This window comes from Meleagris gallopavo, chromosome 2 (genome assembly GCF_905368555.1).
Source record: "Meleagris gallopavo chromosome 2, MGAL_WU_HG_1.1, whole genome shotgun sequence".
In the NCBI taxonomy this organism is placed as follows: domain Eukaryota; kingdom Metazoa; phylum Chordata; class Aves; order Galliformes; family Phasianidae; genus Meleagris; species Meleagris gallopavo.
Genome location: NC_139405.1, coordinates 76665384 through 76684524, shown reverse-complemented (window position 1 = coordinate 76684524; position 19141 = coordinate 76665384). Strand labels below are relative to the sequence as shown.

General features: G+C 40.2%; 2 protein-coding genes across 11 annotated transcripts in view; one reads left to right on the top strand and one right to left on the bottom strand.

Moving 5' to 3' along the window:
- The first annotated feature begins 1502 nt into the window (after window positions 1-1502).
- Window positions 1503-12168, top strand: MRAP2 (melanocortin 2 receptor accessory protein 2). Its single transcript, XM_010707659.4, has 3 exons — window positions 1503-1649; window positions 6957-7056; window positions 11571-12168. Exons 1-3 carry the CDS (start codon window positions 1523-1525, stop codon window positions 11962-11964), a joined length of 621 nt encoding a protein of 206 aa, XP_010705961.1. The 5' UTR covers window positions 1503-1522; the 3' UTR covers window positions 11965-12168.
- A 5188-nt stretch (window positions 12169-17356) lies between these two features.
- Window positions 17357-19141, bottom strand: part of CEP162 (centrosomal protein 162) — a 49733-nt gene continuing 47948 nt past the window's right edge. For all 10 annotated transcript variants that reach the window (XM_085217695.1, XM_010707658.4, XM_085217687.1 and 7 more), the window contains one exon: window positions 17357-18028. In XM_085217695.1, the coding sequence (XP_085073821.1) occupies window positions 17810-18028 (219 nt within the window). In that variant the 3' untranslated portion in view covers window positions 17357-17809. The remainder of the gene's footprint in view (window positions 18029-19141) is intronic.

The following is a 19141-nucleotide window of genomic DNA, read 5'->3' as shown; positions in this document are numbered from 1 at the left end:
TTGCTTTATTTGTTTTTCCACTTACTATTACAGAAGGAGAATCCTTTTTTTTGTTTCTCTTTAAAGAGCTTGGATGCCTGCTTGTATTTCTTGGGTGAATATGCGTTCCTCACTTTGTCCTCACTTTGTGCCCCATTCCTATTCTTTATACGTGTCCCTTCTAGCATTTGAACAATGTCCTTTACTTGTTTCTCCAAAAAGTTTTATCTGGATTTGAAGTTGTATTCTGTGGGGTTTCCTTGTCCAGAGAACAGCTAACTGCATTAGTCTTCATTCTGCTGGGTTTTAACTGAATGCAAAATTACCCAAAGCTCAATTTACTTTTAGAAGAGCACTGAACAGTTTCTTATGGAATGCTGTTTTATAATAAAGCTATTTATAATAGATATTCTGATTCCAGCTGCTGCAGCAAGTGTTGTGCAAAGACGTGCTTTCCTCTGATATGTGTAGAATTATCTAATATTTTGAAAAAATGCACATTCCTAGTGCAGTGTTGCAATATTGTAATGACAGAATGTCTATTAGGCTAATTTTAATGATGATGATAAGTGTTGGATTGCAGTTTTGTTGATCTTTGAGAAAAATCACTCCTGTCTTATTTTCCTTCTCTAGTGGCATACTGAAACGCTTCTCACACAGAAAAATCTAGGTTGGAAGGGACCTCTGGTGGTCATCTGGTCTGATCTCCTGCTCAAAGCATGTTCAATTAAATCAGGTAAATTTTTCCTCATATCGAACTAAAATTTCCCGCAAATCAACTTGTATCTGTTGCCTCTTGCTCCGTTGTTATCCACATCTGGTCAATCTACCCTTTGACTGTAACTAAGGTCTCCCCTGAGCCTTGTTTTCTTCAGGCTGAGCAAACCCAATTCCCTTGGCCTCTCATGCATCCTGTGCTGCAGCTCCCTGACCATCACGGTGGCCCTCCACTGGACTTATTCTAGCATATGGCCATGTCTTCCAGTTACTCAGGATATGGTACCTCAGATGCAGTCTCACTGGTGCCGAATAGAGAATAAGAAATGCTTCTCTTGATGTGCTGACTGCACTCGTGTTAATTCAGGTTTCTGTCAGCTGAATTCTCCAGCTTGTCTGGGTCCCTCTCAAGATCAATCCGCCCTTCAGCATTTTGTCTGTCCCCAGGTAATCCATGAGCTTGCTGCCAACGTGCTCTGACTCATTGTCTGGCTCTTTAAGGAAGATGTAAAAGAGTAATATCCCAGGGTGCCAGCTGGACTTTGTATGAATGATGTAACACTTTGAGCCTGGCATTCTAGTCAGTTCTCCACACAGATTCTCATGACAGTGTTCATTGTAAGCTGCCAAGGATGGTAGTCTTTGGGATTCAGTATTTTTTCCAACTATAAAAATTATATTCTGAGAAGCCTGCTTTTGATACTTTGTATGCTTACATGCATTGCTGCAAAGACATGATTCTCTCTAAAATCGAAGATGTGTTAGAAATATGTGTTCTTTACTAATGCATTTCATATCCATAGGTATATATTTATTTAGGAGCAAAATGTCTGCCCTGAGGTTGATTTCTAACAGAACCTCCCAGCAAGCCTTGTCTAACTCTGATTACACCTGGGAGTATGAGTACTATGAGTATGGACCAGTGTCATTTGAAGGCCTGAAGGCTCATAAATGTAAGTTCAGTACAGATGCATTTTATTTCAGCTGTGCTTTCCCACCTTAAAATTCCTGCTCTTCACTTATAAGTGATTATTGTGCTGAAATGTCTCCAATTTTTTTTTCAACAAATAATTTATTGGATTATTGTAGTTTTTCTTTTTCTTTTTCTGTTTTTTTTTTTTTTTTTTTTTTGACTGCTTTCCTTATGTATAGGAACACTATGAATTTCATGCCTGCATTAGAAATTCATTATTACTGGGGACTATCACGCTTGTAGGAACTGTTTATAGCAGGAGGTGTTACATCTTGTTACTGTTTGCTGTGATCCATGTTGTTCCGTTCCTGTTCCAATTAATGCAAAAAAGGCATTAATGGGCAGCCTTACTGCTTTTGATTTTATTTCCTAAAAAATAAGTTTCAAACTTTCAGAGATTTAAAAGAAGAAAATTCTTTTTTCTGAAGAAACTTTTATCATTAAGAATTTCTTTATGGACCGTTTGTGCTAAATTCAGTGTCATCCAAATGCTGAAGCTGCTTAATAACTGTACAAGTAAAAAGTGGAGGACAGAGACCAGAGAGATGAAACATATGTGTAGAAATTGAGAGATCATTTAGCTGGGACAAGCTAGTGCACAACCAGTGTTTAGTTTGAACCTAGAGAATAGCTTTGACTTCTAGAAAATCTGTTTTTTGAGAGGGAGGGAAGGAGCAAGGGAAGGGAGGTTAGTTTTTGCTTTTAATTAAAAAACAAAGCAAAAAAAACAACCCCCTTCCCTCCCCCCTCAAAAAAAAACAACCAATGACTAAAAAGCCCAGAAACTAACTCAAAACTATGGGGCGCATTGCAAGCGCTTTGCCAAGGAGAAGCAAACCATCTTGTTCCACTGCTTCTGATCTGAGTACCCTGGGCAAGAGTTTGAGCACCAGTCTTTGAAGTGGTGAGGAAGGGCACTGGAGCACTGGTCTGGGGTGGGGTGCACACTTCCTGCTCCTTCACCGTGATGAGGATTCAGACTGGGGAAAAGGAGTGCTTGCAGTGGCAGCTGGTAGCCCAGGAAGGCCTGCCTGCCTTGCTTCTGCACAGCTGGGGGGGTTTTGTGGGGTACTTGGAGAGTCAGGAGGAACTTGCTGAAGTTTTTAACGTGCCTGGAAGGCAAGAGCTGGAGCAAAAGTTGCTTTTTGGCCCAAATTGTAGTTTACCTTTACAATTTTGGTTTTTACAATTTACAAAAATCTCTGCATTTTTACAAATGTTAGATACTTGAAAAATGTAGGTTAGCTTTTCTCATGTTTCTAATTTTATATTCCTTTCCTCCACCAAATCAGAGGCCAAACTCAATTACAAAGATTAGCTGATGTATGTAGAATCATTGAATTCTTAGAGTTGGAAGGGACCTCTGAAGGCCATCTAGTCCAACTCCCCTGCAATGAACAGGGACAGCACAGCTAGATCAGGTTGCCCAGGGTCTGATGCAGCCTTGCCTTGAAAGTGTCCAGTGACAATGTCACTGGTAATGTCACTCCAGTGACAGTGTGGGCATCCACCACATCGCTAGGCAACCTGTTCCAGTGCCTCACCACCCTCACTGTAAAAGATTTTTTCCATCTAACCTAAATGTGCCCTCTCTGAGCTTCAAAACATACCCTCTTTGAGCTTGAAGATGTATAACATCATCTTTTCAGCTTTGTGTGTCAGAGTGGGATAGGATGAAAAAACACAAATGTGAGTTACTTCTGGCTTGCTGAAGGTCTAGTGGCAAACCAAATCTTGGATTGCTATTGAGCTGATTGCCATGCTGGGCATGGTAGCTCAGCTTTACTGCCTGTCTGCTGTTTGTGGAGCAGGAGGGTTCTGGACCACGTTTATTATTGGGACAGACGGAACAATTGTTTTTCAGGTGGAGTGTGATACATTTATGAAAAAAAGAGGCTGACAGAAGTATTGAATCAGTGACTTTTTACTGATAGGTTGGATTTATGTTACTGCATACATTCTCAAAGAGGTTGATATTAATTTTATAAAACTGTGTGAGTAAATACATTCTATGCCTGTGTTGATGATGATGTATCAATAAGTTTCTTGCTCTGGATAACTCCAGCTGAGTTGGGCCTGTTGAGGAATTTGGAAGCAACATGGTGAGACATTTAATTTAATAGAAATTGAAACCTGTGGAGGAAGGAGGAGAAGAGATTATGTTAAGATAATCATGAAGACTTTGAATACTGACAGTGTTTTTTTGGTGTTTTTTTTTTTTCAAACTATATAAGAAATCTTAAATCTCATAATATTTGGAATAGCTGTGTGCAAGGTGATTTTCAGCATTTGCTGACAAAATCTTAAATTCTCTAGAGGCAGGCACCACAAATAGCTATGTTGGGGTTTTGTAGACATATTCCCACTAAGGAATAGTCCATCTTCCTCGCCTGTGCTATTCTAAGTTTTGCTGTAATGATAGAATCAAAATCAGTGATTAAAAAACTGATGTGAAAGCAATGAGAGAGGCTCTGCTTTGGTGATCTGGCTTACAGCGTGAAGTTAAAAGGGTGCTGTTGGTTCATCTGTGTGTTGTACAGTGAGTTGTTGGTATGGAGGTGTGCAGTGTACAAAGAAAATACCTGTGGTGCCATTCATATAGAAAACACCAACTCATCTGGCCTGAAAATTAGAAATGTCTGAGAGCCCTTCTTATTCTTCTGCCCTGAGATCAGGAAGGGCATTCATGGCAGAATGGTCTTTGAATGTTGGTGGATGTATGAACATGAGTTCTACCAAAGTCTAGAAAGAAGTCTACAAGAAAAGATGCCACTCAAACTAGAGAAGGGATGTTAATATATGTCTGTAACTTATGCTGGAAAATTGAAAGGAGTATTGACTACAGTATAGATGATTCAGGCTGGCAGTGACACATAGCTAGCTGTAAAACATAGGACAAGGGGGAATGGTTTTAAACTGAGACAGGGGAGGTTTAGTTTAGATATTAGGAGGAAGTTCTTCACACAGAGGGTGGTGACGCACTGGAACAGGTTGCCCAAGGAGGCTGTGGATGCCCCATCCCTGGAGGCATTCAAGGCCAGGCTGGATGTGGCTCTGGGCAGCCTGCTCTGGTGGTTGGTGACCCTGCACATAGCAGGGGGGTTGAAACTCAGTGATCGTTGTGGTCCTTTTCAACCCAGGCCATTCTATGATTCTATATAAAAAGGAATTCAGAAGCTTGTTTTTGGAAAGCAGAGAAAAACTTAGGTAAAATGATCAGTGGAGATAAGTATTCAGAAAATAACCCAATACATAGAAAACATTTCTTTTTAATACTTTTTGTTAAAAAAAAAAATGCATCTGCAAACACTGAATACAGACTAAACTTGCAAAATGATTCTGAAACTAATTCAGGGTTTATAATGCACAGAATTGCAGAAATAAACTCTTACCATTACGCTTGAAGCTAAAAGGATTATTCCAAGCTTTTTTAAAAGGTGTGCTGAGTGTCAGCATGGGGTGATTTTTACCCCACTCTACTTTTTATTCATCGTGAAGACCTATATCTGAATCGCCCTTCAGTTTCTTTATAAAGATGTTGAGTGGGAAGGATGTGGAAAAGTATAGATGGAAAAAGCCTTGCAGTGAGAGACCTGATGCTAAACCTTCTTAGTGTACCAGTAAATGATATTAAGGAGTGACTTGATTGTGATAAAGTATTTTCATGGGGAGACAATGTTGAGTCACAGCAGGTACAGTTCTACTTCACATAGAAAGATCAAATGGTTTGAATTGATTTCCAGTCTCCAGATCTTCCTTTAACGTGGAAGGTGTTTCACAGTGGGTTCATGATTAACCACTGGGGCTAAGCAGCAGACAGGATACCCAATTCCTGTTTTCTGGAGTCTAGTTAGTCCTGAGGGCGAGACTGAGTGTTGTTTTTTGTGTGCTCTGCCTGCTGCAGTGGGGCAAGCAGATCTGTGACGTTCAATAGCAGCTGTGTAAAGAGAGATCGTCCTGACTAAGACTTTCCTCTGGCACGTCCCTACATTAATGTTTTGAACTTTATAGTGACAATTTGCATATTTGCATAAACTAAAAATAACCAACTGAAGGACAGGTGAAAAAGCACCTGCAGGCTGTGGGTCCTGGACCAGGCCACGTTTGGCTTCATGCTCTGTAGATCTGGGCTATGCTTACTAGCTGATTGTTGTCTGGAAATGTTTGTCCCACTTGTACCATCTCTTAATCCAGTTACTAAATGTTTTGAGGTTTGTTCAGAAGCAGCTCTAGGTCTGCTGTGAAGTCATAAGCAGACTTAGATATGTTTTACGTAGTGCTGGTGATTTATATACAGATCCATATGCTGTAAATGAGAACAGTAAGTATGTTTTCTGCTTATGGACAAATGCTGCACATTTTAGGGAAGCCCAGGAAGAAGCTATAGCAAACTAGTTGAACTGAGTGTGGGATAAGATGCGATGGGCTTTTATTAGAGCAGGGGAGGCCTAATTGGACATAGGAAAACAGTAATAACAGCAGTTGGGCTGGATTGCTGGTTGGAACCTTCCTTGTGAAGGTTTTTTAATGGGCTAGACAACTATTTCTCTAGAATGGATGAATTGTGTTTTATCTTGCCATGAAGCAGGAAGGGATGTACTAGGTTACTCCTAAGAAGCTTCATTTCTGGGTAACAGTCAGACTGCAATTGCATTTGTATGAGCTATTGCATTTTAATTGATTTTTTCACTTTTTGTCCAAATTCATTTGACTCCTTCGACACTGTGTTACAGTTTTCTGTATGAAAGTTAGAAACTCAAAAATTAGATGTTCATTGTTGATATTTGTTAAGGTAGCAAATAGCAAATTCGTGTTTCCATTTGCTTTAGAAGCCTCTATTTCACCGCTGAAAGGAAGCAAAATCTTCCTAGGCCCAAGTGATCCATCAAAAACTAGAAGCCTTGTGGTCTCAGAAGAGAAATCATTCAGAATAACAGTAACTCAGTGCTACAGGGACAGAGGTTTTTGCTGAAAATCAAATAATCCTCTAATCTGTGTGCTAGTACTGACATTGTTTCCAAAGCAATACTTGAACGTGGGCCAAGGATAACAAAAGGAGCTGCTCTTAGTTTAACAGCCGAGAGAACCCAGCCCCTTCTCTCTTTCAGCTTGTTTCTGGTTTGCCTAGACAGAAGTAAAATTCAGGCTACAAAGGAGAGCTTCAGCATCCTTCCCCTTTTTTCCATCCAGGAATAAGATGCAAAATCTGTTGGAATTAGCAGTCAGACTGCAGACTTTCTGCAAGTGCAGGTGAAATACTGATCAATTGTTTTCTCTTTTTTGACAGATTCCATTGTGATTGGATTTTGGGTTGGTCTTGCAGTTTTTGTCATCTTCATGTTCTTTGTTTTGACCTTGCTGACAAAGACAGGAGCACCACATCAAGAGTGAGTCTGAAAAGTGAATGTGGCACCTCTGGTTTTCAGCAGTCCACGAGCAACCAGTGGCAGTGCTGAGGTTGCACTGGATCTACACTGCCCTTTTCTGCTCCATTCTTAGGAAAGGCAACTGTGTGTCTTCGTTTAAAATGTTTTTTTGTTCCAAGCGTCTGTAGGAGAGCAATTTTGTAGAAGTACATGTTAATGCATTCTCTATTTAGCAAGTAGTACGCAGTACTGCAGTAGCATGCAGTAAAGAAATTGGAATTACCACATGGATGCACTTCAAGGCTGAAAGGAAGTCAGTGGGTAGGCTGCCAACCACATGTGGCTTTATATGACTGCTCCCCACATAACAGGGGTAATTCAAACTAAGCTCACCTTATGATGGAGTGCAGCAGAGAAAAGTGGCTATTGGCAGAGAGGATACAAATAAAATGCCATGCAGACACTAACTAGTCGAAGTCTGGAAGGTTTTATATGCTTAAGTCCAAAATGTGGTTATCAATTGAGTTAGCAAGATGTTCCCTTAACCCTGTAGCTCACAAGCTTCCAAGCATCTTGATTTCTGCTGAAAAATTGCAGTAGATGCTGAAGAACAGATCCAGCTCCATACTTCTTAACACCAGAGTCCTCTTAGTCACAATCTAGGTCTTTTTCCACTTCCTTCTGGCTGCTAAGTATGTGCAGACCATATCCTGGCTCAGCCATTTATCTGCAAGTCTCATACTTAAGGCAGTTGTGCAGCATGCAGCTGCCAGTATCCCATCTGAACTCACATTTCTTCCTCTCGGGTTTGCTTCTCATCAGGTAGAAAAAAAAAAAAAAGGCTCACTGGAGGGTGAGAGGGTCTTACAGGCAGGTAGTAATCATGAGAAGCTGATTGTGAGAGGCAATTGCCTGTGGTTATCACAGAAGCAGCCTGCCTTTCTCTGCCTATCGAGGACCCAGTGTTATTTAGTCATAATGTAGGCTGTGCCTGAAAGCTTGTGATAGCAGATCTCTAGAGGCAGGACGGTGTTACGGAAGACCTGCAAGTATTCTGAGCTCTGTGCATTGCTGCTTCTGTGAGAAAGAAGCAGAGACATAAGAATTCAGCTTTCCAGCTCTGACTTACTGAATTTTTTAGCTGGTATTTTAGCTTTCTTCATGCATTATTTCAAGTAAAAAAAAAGATAAAGCCACACCATGCTACCAAATATATTTAATTTATGTAAATTCTAGCTCTTTTCCCTGGAGATTTTTTTCCTCAATAAGCATCTGAGTCTATATCTCATATGTATAATACTAATGGGAGTGGAAGTGATGAAATCAAATACACGATAATTTTACATAGATATTATTCAAAATGATTGTTTGCTTTTAAAAGTGGATTCGGAAGTAACAGAGGATTGCTTGATATCTTCTGCACTTCTTACTCCATCAGTATTGTTGGAACAGATTGTATAGAGAGTTTGTGAAACCTCCATCTCCAGTCAGCTTCTGCATCTAAAGAAGGCCTCAAGCAACCTGGGCATGCCTTACTTTCATCAAGGCATTGGACTCAAGACCTCCAGAGTTCCCTTCCAGTCTAAATCTTCATGCTTTTCTTCAGCTCTTGAACAGACCCCACTCAATTTCTTTCTACATATATTTTAAAATTCCTTTGCAACCTTGAGAGCTATATGCTCGAATATTTTCCCACTTACTACATACTCTAAATTGGCACTTTGAACAAACTTGAGCACTGTTTTTTATTTTTCAGATTTGGTATTTATAGCCTACTACGTATGGTACTGCAAATAGAGCGTCCAAAAATAAGCTAAGAGTAGTGAGGTATCAATGCCTCTTGTTTTTGCTACACATATATAAAGACTGGAGAACATAAATACCTGCCTGTAAAAACAGAGTAGACTGTGGGTTTGTTTTGCCTGCATCTTTCTGTCTTTAGGACAGGCTGCATTCTTTATGACTCATTGCTTCGTTTGTGGCCTGCCTTGCAGCTGTCCTTAAGAAATAGATATTAATGGCATCCCTGGGTCTCGGGAGGAAGCCATCCTGATTGATAGACACGTCTCTGACTTCTGTAAGTCAATTTGGCTGTTCTTTAAAGTAACATTAATGTGAGAGATAAATGTAACGAGATTCAGATGGATGGATCCAAAACAGAATACTCCGACTTTTCTAGTAAGTCTCTTTTCTTGGCTCAATATAAAAGGGTATGATAACATACACTTCTTAAAATTATACAAGATGTTCAAGTTTGGATACATCCTCAGCCCAGGGGAAAGGTTCAGGGCATGGATGAGGAGAGGCAGAAATGTAATTAGTTACAGGAACATGCCTTTAGCACTCTTCTTCTGTTCATTTGCATTAGTAGGTGCACAATACAGCTTGTGCAAAAAATAAAAAGCATTTTTTCTGTATATCTGCTTAATACTGTGTCTAGCAACCAGAGCCTGGCATTGCAGGCTGGAAAATTCCCAAAAGGGAGCATAGTTCCCTGTGTTATTCACTGCCACTGAACCAACCATTTTGAGTGGTTTTCAGTACCTATGACACTCAAGATGGTTGGCGTTCACCATCTTGCTCTTGCTGACAACTTCTGGGACTCAGAAGCCCAAGTATTCAGTAGGGATTTGGTGCCCAAGTGGTTGTCCTCCCTGCTGTGGTCCTCCAAATATAAACCTGGGATTTGAGACTGCTTTTCTTGTTTTACGAGTCTTCTAAATAGAACACACTGACGTATGTTTGAGTACTGTAATGGGAAGGACTATAAATGTTTCTAGTCTAGTAAAAAAAAAATGTTCCTCACAGTACAGAAGGATACTGTATGTGAATTTCAGAATCTCAAGAAATGACTATATACTAGACAATGTGTTCCTTATAGGATTATTCTCAACATTTAATAATAATAAATTCTCAACATTTGGGTAATTTTAAAATTTATCTGCATTTTCTATTCATCCACTGAGATCAGACTGCTGTTGCCAGTCCTGGGTGCCCTTCTGTGCAGCGAGCCTTTACTCCTTCACAGCTTTTAGGGTTATAGAGGAATTTCCTAACTATAAATTTGCTTTCTTCCTAAATCATTTCTTTGTGAGCTTATAATGTTTCTTCTTAATGTGCTTGCCAGCTCTGTCACAAAACCATAGAAGCAACTCACATTCAGAGTGGTGCTTTATAAATACATAACTGCAGTTATTTGTTCCAAAGGTTACTGCAGCATTGTTCTGTCCAATTTGATTCCTGCTGGGTTTACAGTAGATTTTTGTCTACTTCAGTCTTACATCAGTTTAAAAATTATGCTTCTTCTACACGCTTCACTTTGAAATGCAGAATGAACCAAGACTGTTTCCACCAGCTGGAGTGCTGTTTTGATTTGAAGTCTAATGTAACTGCTTTTGTTAGGCTCTAATTCTCACATCATGTAATGAAAGTAAATTAGCACTTGGGGGGAGGGATCTCTGTGATTAACTCTGAGTGAAAGACTGATGGTGAGCATCCTTTGAACATGAAGACTTTAGGAATAGATTTATGAAGGGCCAGATGAGGCTTTCAGAAGCCTGTGAGCTAACTCTTCCAGCAGACTCTAGAGTGTTCAGCCTGTGTCAGTAAGTGTTGCATGCACCTTCAGGAGTCCAAATATCTGGCTTCAGTGGCATCTGCTACTTGTCCACATCATAATGGTATAATTTAGCAATGATTACTTAGTAAAATAGTTCTATCCTGAGAATGTTTAAATTTTTCACTACTCATCTCTGAAAGCCTTTACTGCCTTTCAGATGCAAATAACTTGCTTTTGGTGATGACAGCATATAAAGCCGGCTGACAGAGAATGTACTGCTATCTGTAAAGCTTCATCATCTACCTCGAGCTTTCCTCACCCCCAGCTGTTGACGGCCTCTCACAAATCTGTGTAGATTGCAGCTGTTCTGCAGAACTAACACTTCCAGAAAAGAGAGATGTCAAGATGTCTTTCCTGTGCTATGTTTCTGAAATTTTAAGCCATTCAGTCCTTACAGCACTCTTCTAATTTGGAAATCTGAATGTCAGTGGCTGAGGTCAGTGTGAAAGCTGGTTTGATATCTAGACAATCGACCACCCAAATCATGTCTTTAATGACAGCGGTGTTGCCTATGTCTCTGAAAGGTTCCAGCTATCAAAGATTATTCTCACAGCCTTCTATGAAACGTTTATTTTAAACTTCTACTGCTTGCCCTACGAGGAAATTCTGTAGAGTAGTTCTGAGCTCATTCAGTGGTGTGAGCTGATTACTGAATTACACTGATGACTAAAAGTGCCATTAAAGAGTGCTGGCATTTGTAACTTATTCCCATGGAAAATTACCACTCAAATTCGGGGCTTGAAGTAGCTTCAGTGGAAAATAATAAACAGTGCTGGCTTGTAACTCTCATAGATGAGCTGAAGGGTTTTCTTTCTTCCTAGTTAGTTATAATAGCTGCTGAAACCAGACATGCTGCTAAGAATGCCAATAATTCTAAATTCATAGTCTCACTGTACTTTCATTTTATTTTCCCTAGAAATACAGAATCTTCTGAAAAAAGATTCCGGATGAATAGCTTCGTGGCAGATTTTGGAAGACCTTTGGAGTCGGAGAGGGTCTTTTCTCGTCAAATAGCCGAAGAGTCCCGGTCACTTTTCCATTTCTGCATTAATGAAGTGGAACACCTTGACAAAGCACAACAGAGTCAGAAAGGTCCAGATCTGGAGAGTAATACCCACTTCCAGGAAGTTTCCAGGAGTGGTGGAACATTAGAGGAGGACCTAAATTGTCTTACAAAATTTAACATTCCTAACTTCGTGAACACTGAGCAGAATTCTTCACTAGGTGAGGATGATCTGCTCATCTCAAAGCCACCTAGAGTTTTAGAAAGCAAAGTGGCCATGCAATCTTCTCATCGGATCCTTGACTGAAAATTTCTTAAGGTAAAAATTCCTGTTGGAAGCCCTTCTCCACCTTCTGGCTATTTTGGTAGGAGGTATTTCAGGCATGTGCTTTTTTTTTTTTTATTGTATGTAAGAATGGCTGTGCTGACAGAACAGTCCACGTGATAATTAAAACACTAAATGTTTAATTCCAGTGCCTACTGTGGTCTAAGCCTCTTGTCCAGTGTTAGGTTTTCTTCTTGTTGGGTTGTTTGGTTTTTTTGGTGTTGTTTTGGATTTGGATTTGGTTTTAAATGACTGCCTACCTCCAGCTTCTGACGATACCATAATCTGTGGGCACTGTGAAATGAAAGCTGGAGGCTGTTTTTGGGGATGACCAAGAAAACCGTAACCCCAAACTGAAGCTGAAGCAACTACTAAGCAGTCTTGGGGAGCAGCTTCTGCCAATCCCAGAAAGACATCTGAAATGGAGCAGCAGAATGGACACCTGCATGGTATTAGCTCCCGCTGCTAAGTCCTACCTGCTTTTAGGTACAGGAGAGACCCAATGTGCAAGCTTCCTGGGGGAATACCTTGTATCTTGAATGGATCAGTAACAGGGTTTACAAACTGATGACACCACCTGCTGCTGGCTAGATAAAGCAAATTGTGGTCTGCAGTTATAGTACTTCAGTGTAACATTCTGTCAGTTGCTCAGCGATGCTCTGAAACCACTGATCTACACACAGTAATGTGATTTTTATTGTTGATGTGAGATTCCAGTTGGATTAAGTGCAGAATTCAATTGTTAAGTCACAGGAAATAGGATGAAAAATATTCATCCGTTGCCAATAGAATTAACATGCCACCACCATCACTTATTTCCATGTAAGTTGTGCTTTGCTTATCAGCTGAGCCTTCAGCTGCTTTTCAGCTCTGGGAAATTCCCTTTTTCGGCTGGACAGCCAGTGAAGGACCGCAGGGAGGCTCTGAGGTAGTTTGGGGCCAGCTTTAAAGTCTCACTGTACTGTTCCATCTTTCCCTAGCCTGCTGAGTGGTACTGCAACCACAGCTGTTTTCCCAGGTAATAGGTATAATTTCAATCCTTAAGTTCATTTTTTAGAGAAGGAATAAGGTTCTAAACCTTAGCCATTAATAAATGTTTGAGTAGCTTGTTTGCAGAGTTGGTTTACTAACAGCCAAATGGTTTCAGAGCAAGCACACTGAGCACAGAAGAGGTTTGCTGAATGTGGAGTAACAGGGCTTTGCAGGAAACTCCTAGGTCACATCAAACTAGAAGAGTCAAGATCATTTGTGTCATTAGGTTTTTCTGAAAGTAATCTGCTTTTTATGTGACACCTTTTTGTCCCAGTGAAAATGTTGCAGTGGCCTTCTGGTAGGTTGCTGAATTCAGATGAATTAAATTCTTTTAGATTAGATGTCAGGAGGTTTTTCACTCAGAGGGCAGTGAGGCGCTGGCACAGCTGCCCAGAGCACTGTGGGTACCCCATCCCTGGGGGTGCCCAAGGTGAGGTTGGATAGGGCCCTGGGCAGCTGAGCTGCTTTGGGGCAGCCCTGCCAATGGCAGGGGTTGGAACTGGATGGCCTCTTGCAGTGCAAAGAGGCTTCCATTTACAGTAAATACTTAACCAGGAATAGAAAGGCTATGCCTGTGAGCTTTCCTTTTTTTACCCCCCAGTCCCTTTCTTCTTGTCCCTTTCTTTATCTTTTTCTCAGTGTTTTTTAGCTTCTGCAACAAGCTACTGCTTAGGCACTGCGCAGACAGCCCTGATACTTCATGTGTTCAGAAGGCGTCATGGCACAAATTGTGCTATCCATCTCCCCCACACAGCTCTTCTTAAATAAGTGTTCTTCAATGAAGTCAGAAAGTCTGCCAAGAGTGTGGGTCTTTGGATCCCAAATATTTTGAAGTGAAGTTACGACTGAAGCTAAAACTTTTTATTGTAGTCTGTGTACATGGAGGAAAACTCAACTCTGTCAAAATCAACTTAACTAGGCCAATCTATCACCTCCTCTGCAGAGAAACTCTACGTGGTTCAGCAGTAAAATTCATCTTCACTTCACCACCTGAGGGCAAACCACCGCCTTCCGAATGCAGTCCTGCTTCCTCCTTAGGCTGCTCAAGTGTCTCTGCTGCCTAATGGTAAAGCTTTTGTCTGAACTGAAGCTCAAATGTGATAAGAGTTCTTGCTAAACGCAGCTTTTATTGCCTTTTTCTGGATGAGTGAGTTGCTTTCAATGACATTTGATATATTGTTTGCCTTTTCCATGCTTGAAAACAGAAATGCTGCTTAAGTAGGGAAAAAACCTGTGCAAATGGAATTATCCATCTGTTTGGCTATTGAGAAATGAAGCTTGCTTTGAAAGCATTTAAAGCTACTTATCAGTCATGCAGGCTTCGCTCTAGTAAAAACAAAACTTGCTCTTTGCTGTAGTCTAACTGAAGCTTTTCTTCTCCCACCTTAAAACTTCAAATCTTAGGTGCAGAATTGCTACTTCTGGAGAGAAAACTATCCATGTGACACAATACCTGGATGAAAGGTATTTAACCAAATGATCAAGGGCTAACACCAATTAAGCTAACTAAACTACATATCTAAACTGCACTCCTGGTGTCCTTCAGAAGCAGGAGTTAACCATGTAGGGGTAATTAAGCATTCAGTTCCTGCTTCTGTTACTCTACTTTTTCATCTTGCCACCCTTCTGTCTTTGCAATGCCCTCACACTCCTTTTTGCAGCAGAACAGCCTGAGCTTTGCACTTGCTCTTGTGTGACTTCAGAAGCACTGTGGCACCAATACAGCTCAATTCAGCTTTTTGCCTCTACATCAGGGCAACAGTCAAAAGCAAACGCAGAAACTTTCTACAGTCCTCTAAACCAATAATTTTGAAACCATTCTTAGTTTCATTGTCCTTTTTAATAATTAATAGACAAGGTGTCTGTCTCATAGGGAAGGGTACTGGTATAATAATCAATCTTGTGTATGTTTAAAAAAAAAAATCAGCATCAGGCAAGGATATAGTTTTGAGGAGGGTCGTCATGCAGAAAGAAGGATTTGTCACAATTTAATGATGTTGCATTCTCCTAGGACAGAGCTGTTTTTCTTCTAGTGCCTGATATGATGCTGTGCTTTGGTTTTAGCAGAGAAACAATGGTGACAACATGCTGGTGTTTCCAGTTGTTGCCTATTAGTGCTGTACAGAGCCAAGGCTGTTTCAGTTTTCTCAGCTTCTTGTACTGTTGTACCAGCAAATGAGCTGGGAGGGAGGGCAAAGAACTGGGAAAGGGACCAATCAGGACAGCTGACCTCAACTGGCTGAATGGATATTGCACACTAAGGGACAGGGTTTAGTGGGGAAATACTGGCAGTAGGTGGATGGTTGTTTCCTTTTGCACAACAGGGATGTAGCTAACAGTATGAAAGGTTAGATGTAACACTTTGCAGGCATTCTTGGAAGCAGTGTGGAAGGATGTGTTTCCAATCACAGAGGCTCCCCCTCTGTGACCTGTCCTTATGTCCTTAAAGGCACCGTATTTACACACAGCTGGTATTTCATATACATAGTGTTGTATTTACACATTTTATGAATGTAGACTAATACATCAGTGTCCAGTCTTTTGACTTGCATGGGCTGCATTGAGTGAAGAGGAATTGTCTTGGGCTGCATATATGTGGGCCGCTCTGAAAGGAATGTCTCCTTTTTATTTCTACAGAAATTACAACCGATACAAAGTGCACAGTAACACCAGCTGATATAGCAAATTCTCAGCTACAAAATGCTCTTTTTCAACAGTCACCACTATTAGCTCTGCATTTTTGCCAACAACGAGCAAGAGCACCAGCAGAAGTGACCCATTGTCACCACTGCTGAAATGTACCACTCACCACCTCACTGTGCTCACATCTACTATTTGGCCTCCATCAATGCTCAGCAAGTGTTGACAAATGTCAATGAGTGCCATTTTTTTCTACATGGAGGAATTCAATGACACATCTTTGCTTCATCCATGTGCACTTTCACGTCAGATGCCATCTTGTCAGACTGTCCCTCTACTGCCATCTGTCACACGACAACACCATGTACCAGAATGTTGGTGGGAAGGTTCAACCTCTACTGTTGTACCACTACCAACAATCTCATGGGCGACATAATAAACCAGAAAGCATTACAGTCAGAGCAGCCCTCATAAAATATATAATATAGTGAATATGTAAGTAATACAACAGTTTAATTTTTATTATTTTTTATTAAAACATAAAACAAGAGAGCAACGGAACTATAAAAATAGTGGGATATCTGACTTAGTTTTTGCAAAACTAATGCAATACCTGGTTTGATGGGAGTGGTTTCAATTCTTAGTGAGCTCTGAGGGCATTCCGCAGAGATTTTTGAGGGAATTTTATTCCTCCCATGCTTCACCCTTGGAAACAGTTCTTCACAAACATGTGAACTGCCAAACAGCAATGACACCAATAAGGCAGACTGTGAAGTGAGGGATATTTCTATCTGGGAAGAGAAGACTTATAAAAGTCTATTAGAGAGACAGGATCAGAGTTTTGAGTTGAATATCTGCTTGCAACTTTATACATTCCATTTGAAAACCTGCAGGTCATGCATTCACATTGACTGAAATGGAGTCACGAAGATACCAAAAGAATGATAATTTTTTGGCAATCTTGGAACTACTCTCAAGTCCCTTTAGCAGAATGGAAAGCATGGCTGTGTATTTTTCACTGTTCACAGGGTTGTGTTTAGCCAATGCATGAAAGTATTTGCCATAACTTGAGTAGGCACAGCAGTGCACCCCATGCCCTGCTTTCAGCCCAGATGAGGTTAATAGTGCACCATTTGGTCATCCCTGACCAATGGACAAACCTGGGCAAATACTTCATCATCTGAGGAGAAAACATTTATAATTATTTTCTGCATTTTTAGTAAATGTGAAACACCCAGAATTAGTATATTAGTACTTTACCACCTTTTACATAAATATATATACATACACACATATATACACACACACATGCATACAGACATACATAATTGTGTGCAGTCAAAAAAAATCTTGCACTGTTAATTACTGCCTGTGCCTATCTGATATAAGTGGTACTATTTGTGCTTTCTGCACACTCATGCACACGCATCTCTAAGTCCAAATGCATGGTTTACTGCTGGTCCCTAATGAAGTGAGACATAAATACGTACAACCCTGAACAATTTCACTTCTGACTTAAATTTTAGCTTCATAAAATAAAACCAATGATACAAAATACAGTGTAGAAAGCACAGAATTACAGGATAGGAGCTCAGGAGCACATCCTGGCCTGTAGTTTGTCTGTGGTCTAAATTGGTTGAGCTAAAATCTCTGTACATGTGCTATGTAATTTTTAAGGACTTGCAGTGCTGAGACGTCAAACTCATAATTTACTGGTTTTATTGTTCAAAAATCTTACCCGCCCACAAACAGAACAAAGAGGATCTCACCCCTAACTGCATGAACAGTACTGGTAACAGCATACACTAAAAATACAACCAAACGTATTACTGAATTTGTTCAAAAAGGACCTGATGTAACACAAACCATAAATGACAGTTAAAAATGTTCAGGTGTGTTCTACAGGATCTGAATGGTAACTGAGTTTACAGAATAACCTCAGTGTTCCTAAAATTTAAGAAATTATGAATTATATCACTAACAAAATAAGACAGTTTAACTGGGGTGTAGCTTAATGCTCTACTTTTGGACAAGTAAGATTTCAGATCAGAATGTAATTCAATTTATAAGGACTTCGTTGATGATTTTCAATAACATTTCCTATCCATAAACTGAAACATTCAACTCCTGCTCCTGTGAAACCACTCATGTCTAATCACGTCTTCCAACAGTTATCTGTTACACAGAATCCACTGGAATTAGGCGCTGGAATAACAACCCCCTGTTTCTGCAGTTCCCGTAAAACATCCAATATTGAATCCAATTCCACTCGAAATCTCTCCAGCTCTTCATTCTTCCTCTGTGCCAGCTTACGCCACCTCTCAGCTTCACAGCTTTGCCTTCCCTCAGTGATGTGCTGTGTTGGCTGTGTTGCCTGCAAATTACAAGCAAGTCAGCGTGGGGATTGGGCAAATAGTCAGGTCTGCCCCTCTGCAAAAATAATCCACTTAATTATATTTGATGCTCAGTCTCAAAGCCCAGTGCTGATGCTAAATGGGAACAATTTGTTCTAAATATTACAAAAATTGTCGTCGTAGCAATAAATGCCTTTAAATATCTGCACTGATGACAGAAAAGGAGAAGCCATTATTGACTAATGATCCTCAGGAGAATTTGACTTTTATCCTCTCCAATGCAGCAATTAAAAGTTTGTGTATGACAAAGCTGAGCACATAGTATAAAGCCTTTTGCAATCACAATGACTTTCTGAATTGCCATTTAAATGTGTTAATTAAAAGAACACTGCAACAGAAAAACAAAAGCTGAATTATATATTCCCTGCTACTAATGTGCTTTTAAAAGCCACCACTTGTAGGAATTATCAGAAAATATCCCATATGAAGGCTGCTGCAGATACAAGGTTCACATGAATCCGTGGCACAGTCCTATGAGATTATCCAAAACAAACCGTCACAGGAAATCAGAATCTGCCTGCCACTAGGAACTGTAATAGCTTTTTAAGGGAAGCTCAATCACTTAAAGGCCACTTGTAGTTTCCTAGTTCAGCAGTCTTTATGTTGCTGTTTGTTAGTGTTCAGTCTGGGGACTGTTCACTGCCCCATAGCAGATGAGTAAGGGTGCAAAACCTAAAGCTGAATGCACAGCAAGGCTGTGAAAGCAAGACAGATGACACTATTTAGTGGAGATTGCATTTCATAGTATTATTTCTACTTTTTTAAGAAACATTACAAAATATCTCAGTCAATATTACCTGTCATATAAGGATTTCAGTGGAGATGGACTGCAGACTAGGCAGCAGCTGCTAATTTCCTACCATTTCTGTCAATTATCACAATATACAAAGCAAATGAACCTTGTAAAAAAGGAACAGCATTACAGATGCCTGGTAGAATGCAAACAAAAACAAAGTCATCAGCAATAGCAGATTCCTAATCTACTGGCTACTTATACGCACAGTTCCTTCTTTGGAAGAAAATCAAGTACCTGATACAGGAATGTATGAAAGTATTCCACCATCAACAATTCT

Coding starts and splice junctions, on each gene's coding strand:
- MRAP2 (XM_010707659.4), top strand. CDS start 1,523: ATGTCTGCCCTGAGGTTGATTTCTAACAGAACCTCCCAGCAAGCCTTG. Junction 1,650..6,956: donor AGGCCTGAAGGCTCATAAAT/GTAAGTTCAGTA, acceptor CTTTTTTGACAG/ATTCCATTGTGATTGGATTT. Junction 7,057..11,570: donor ACAGGAGCACCACATCAAGA/GTGAGTCTGAAA, acceptor TATTTTCCCTAG/AAATACAGAATCTTCTGAAA.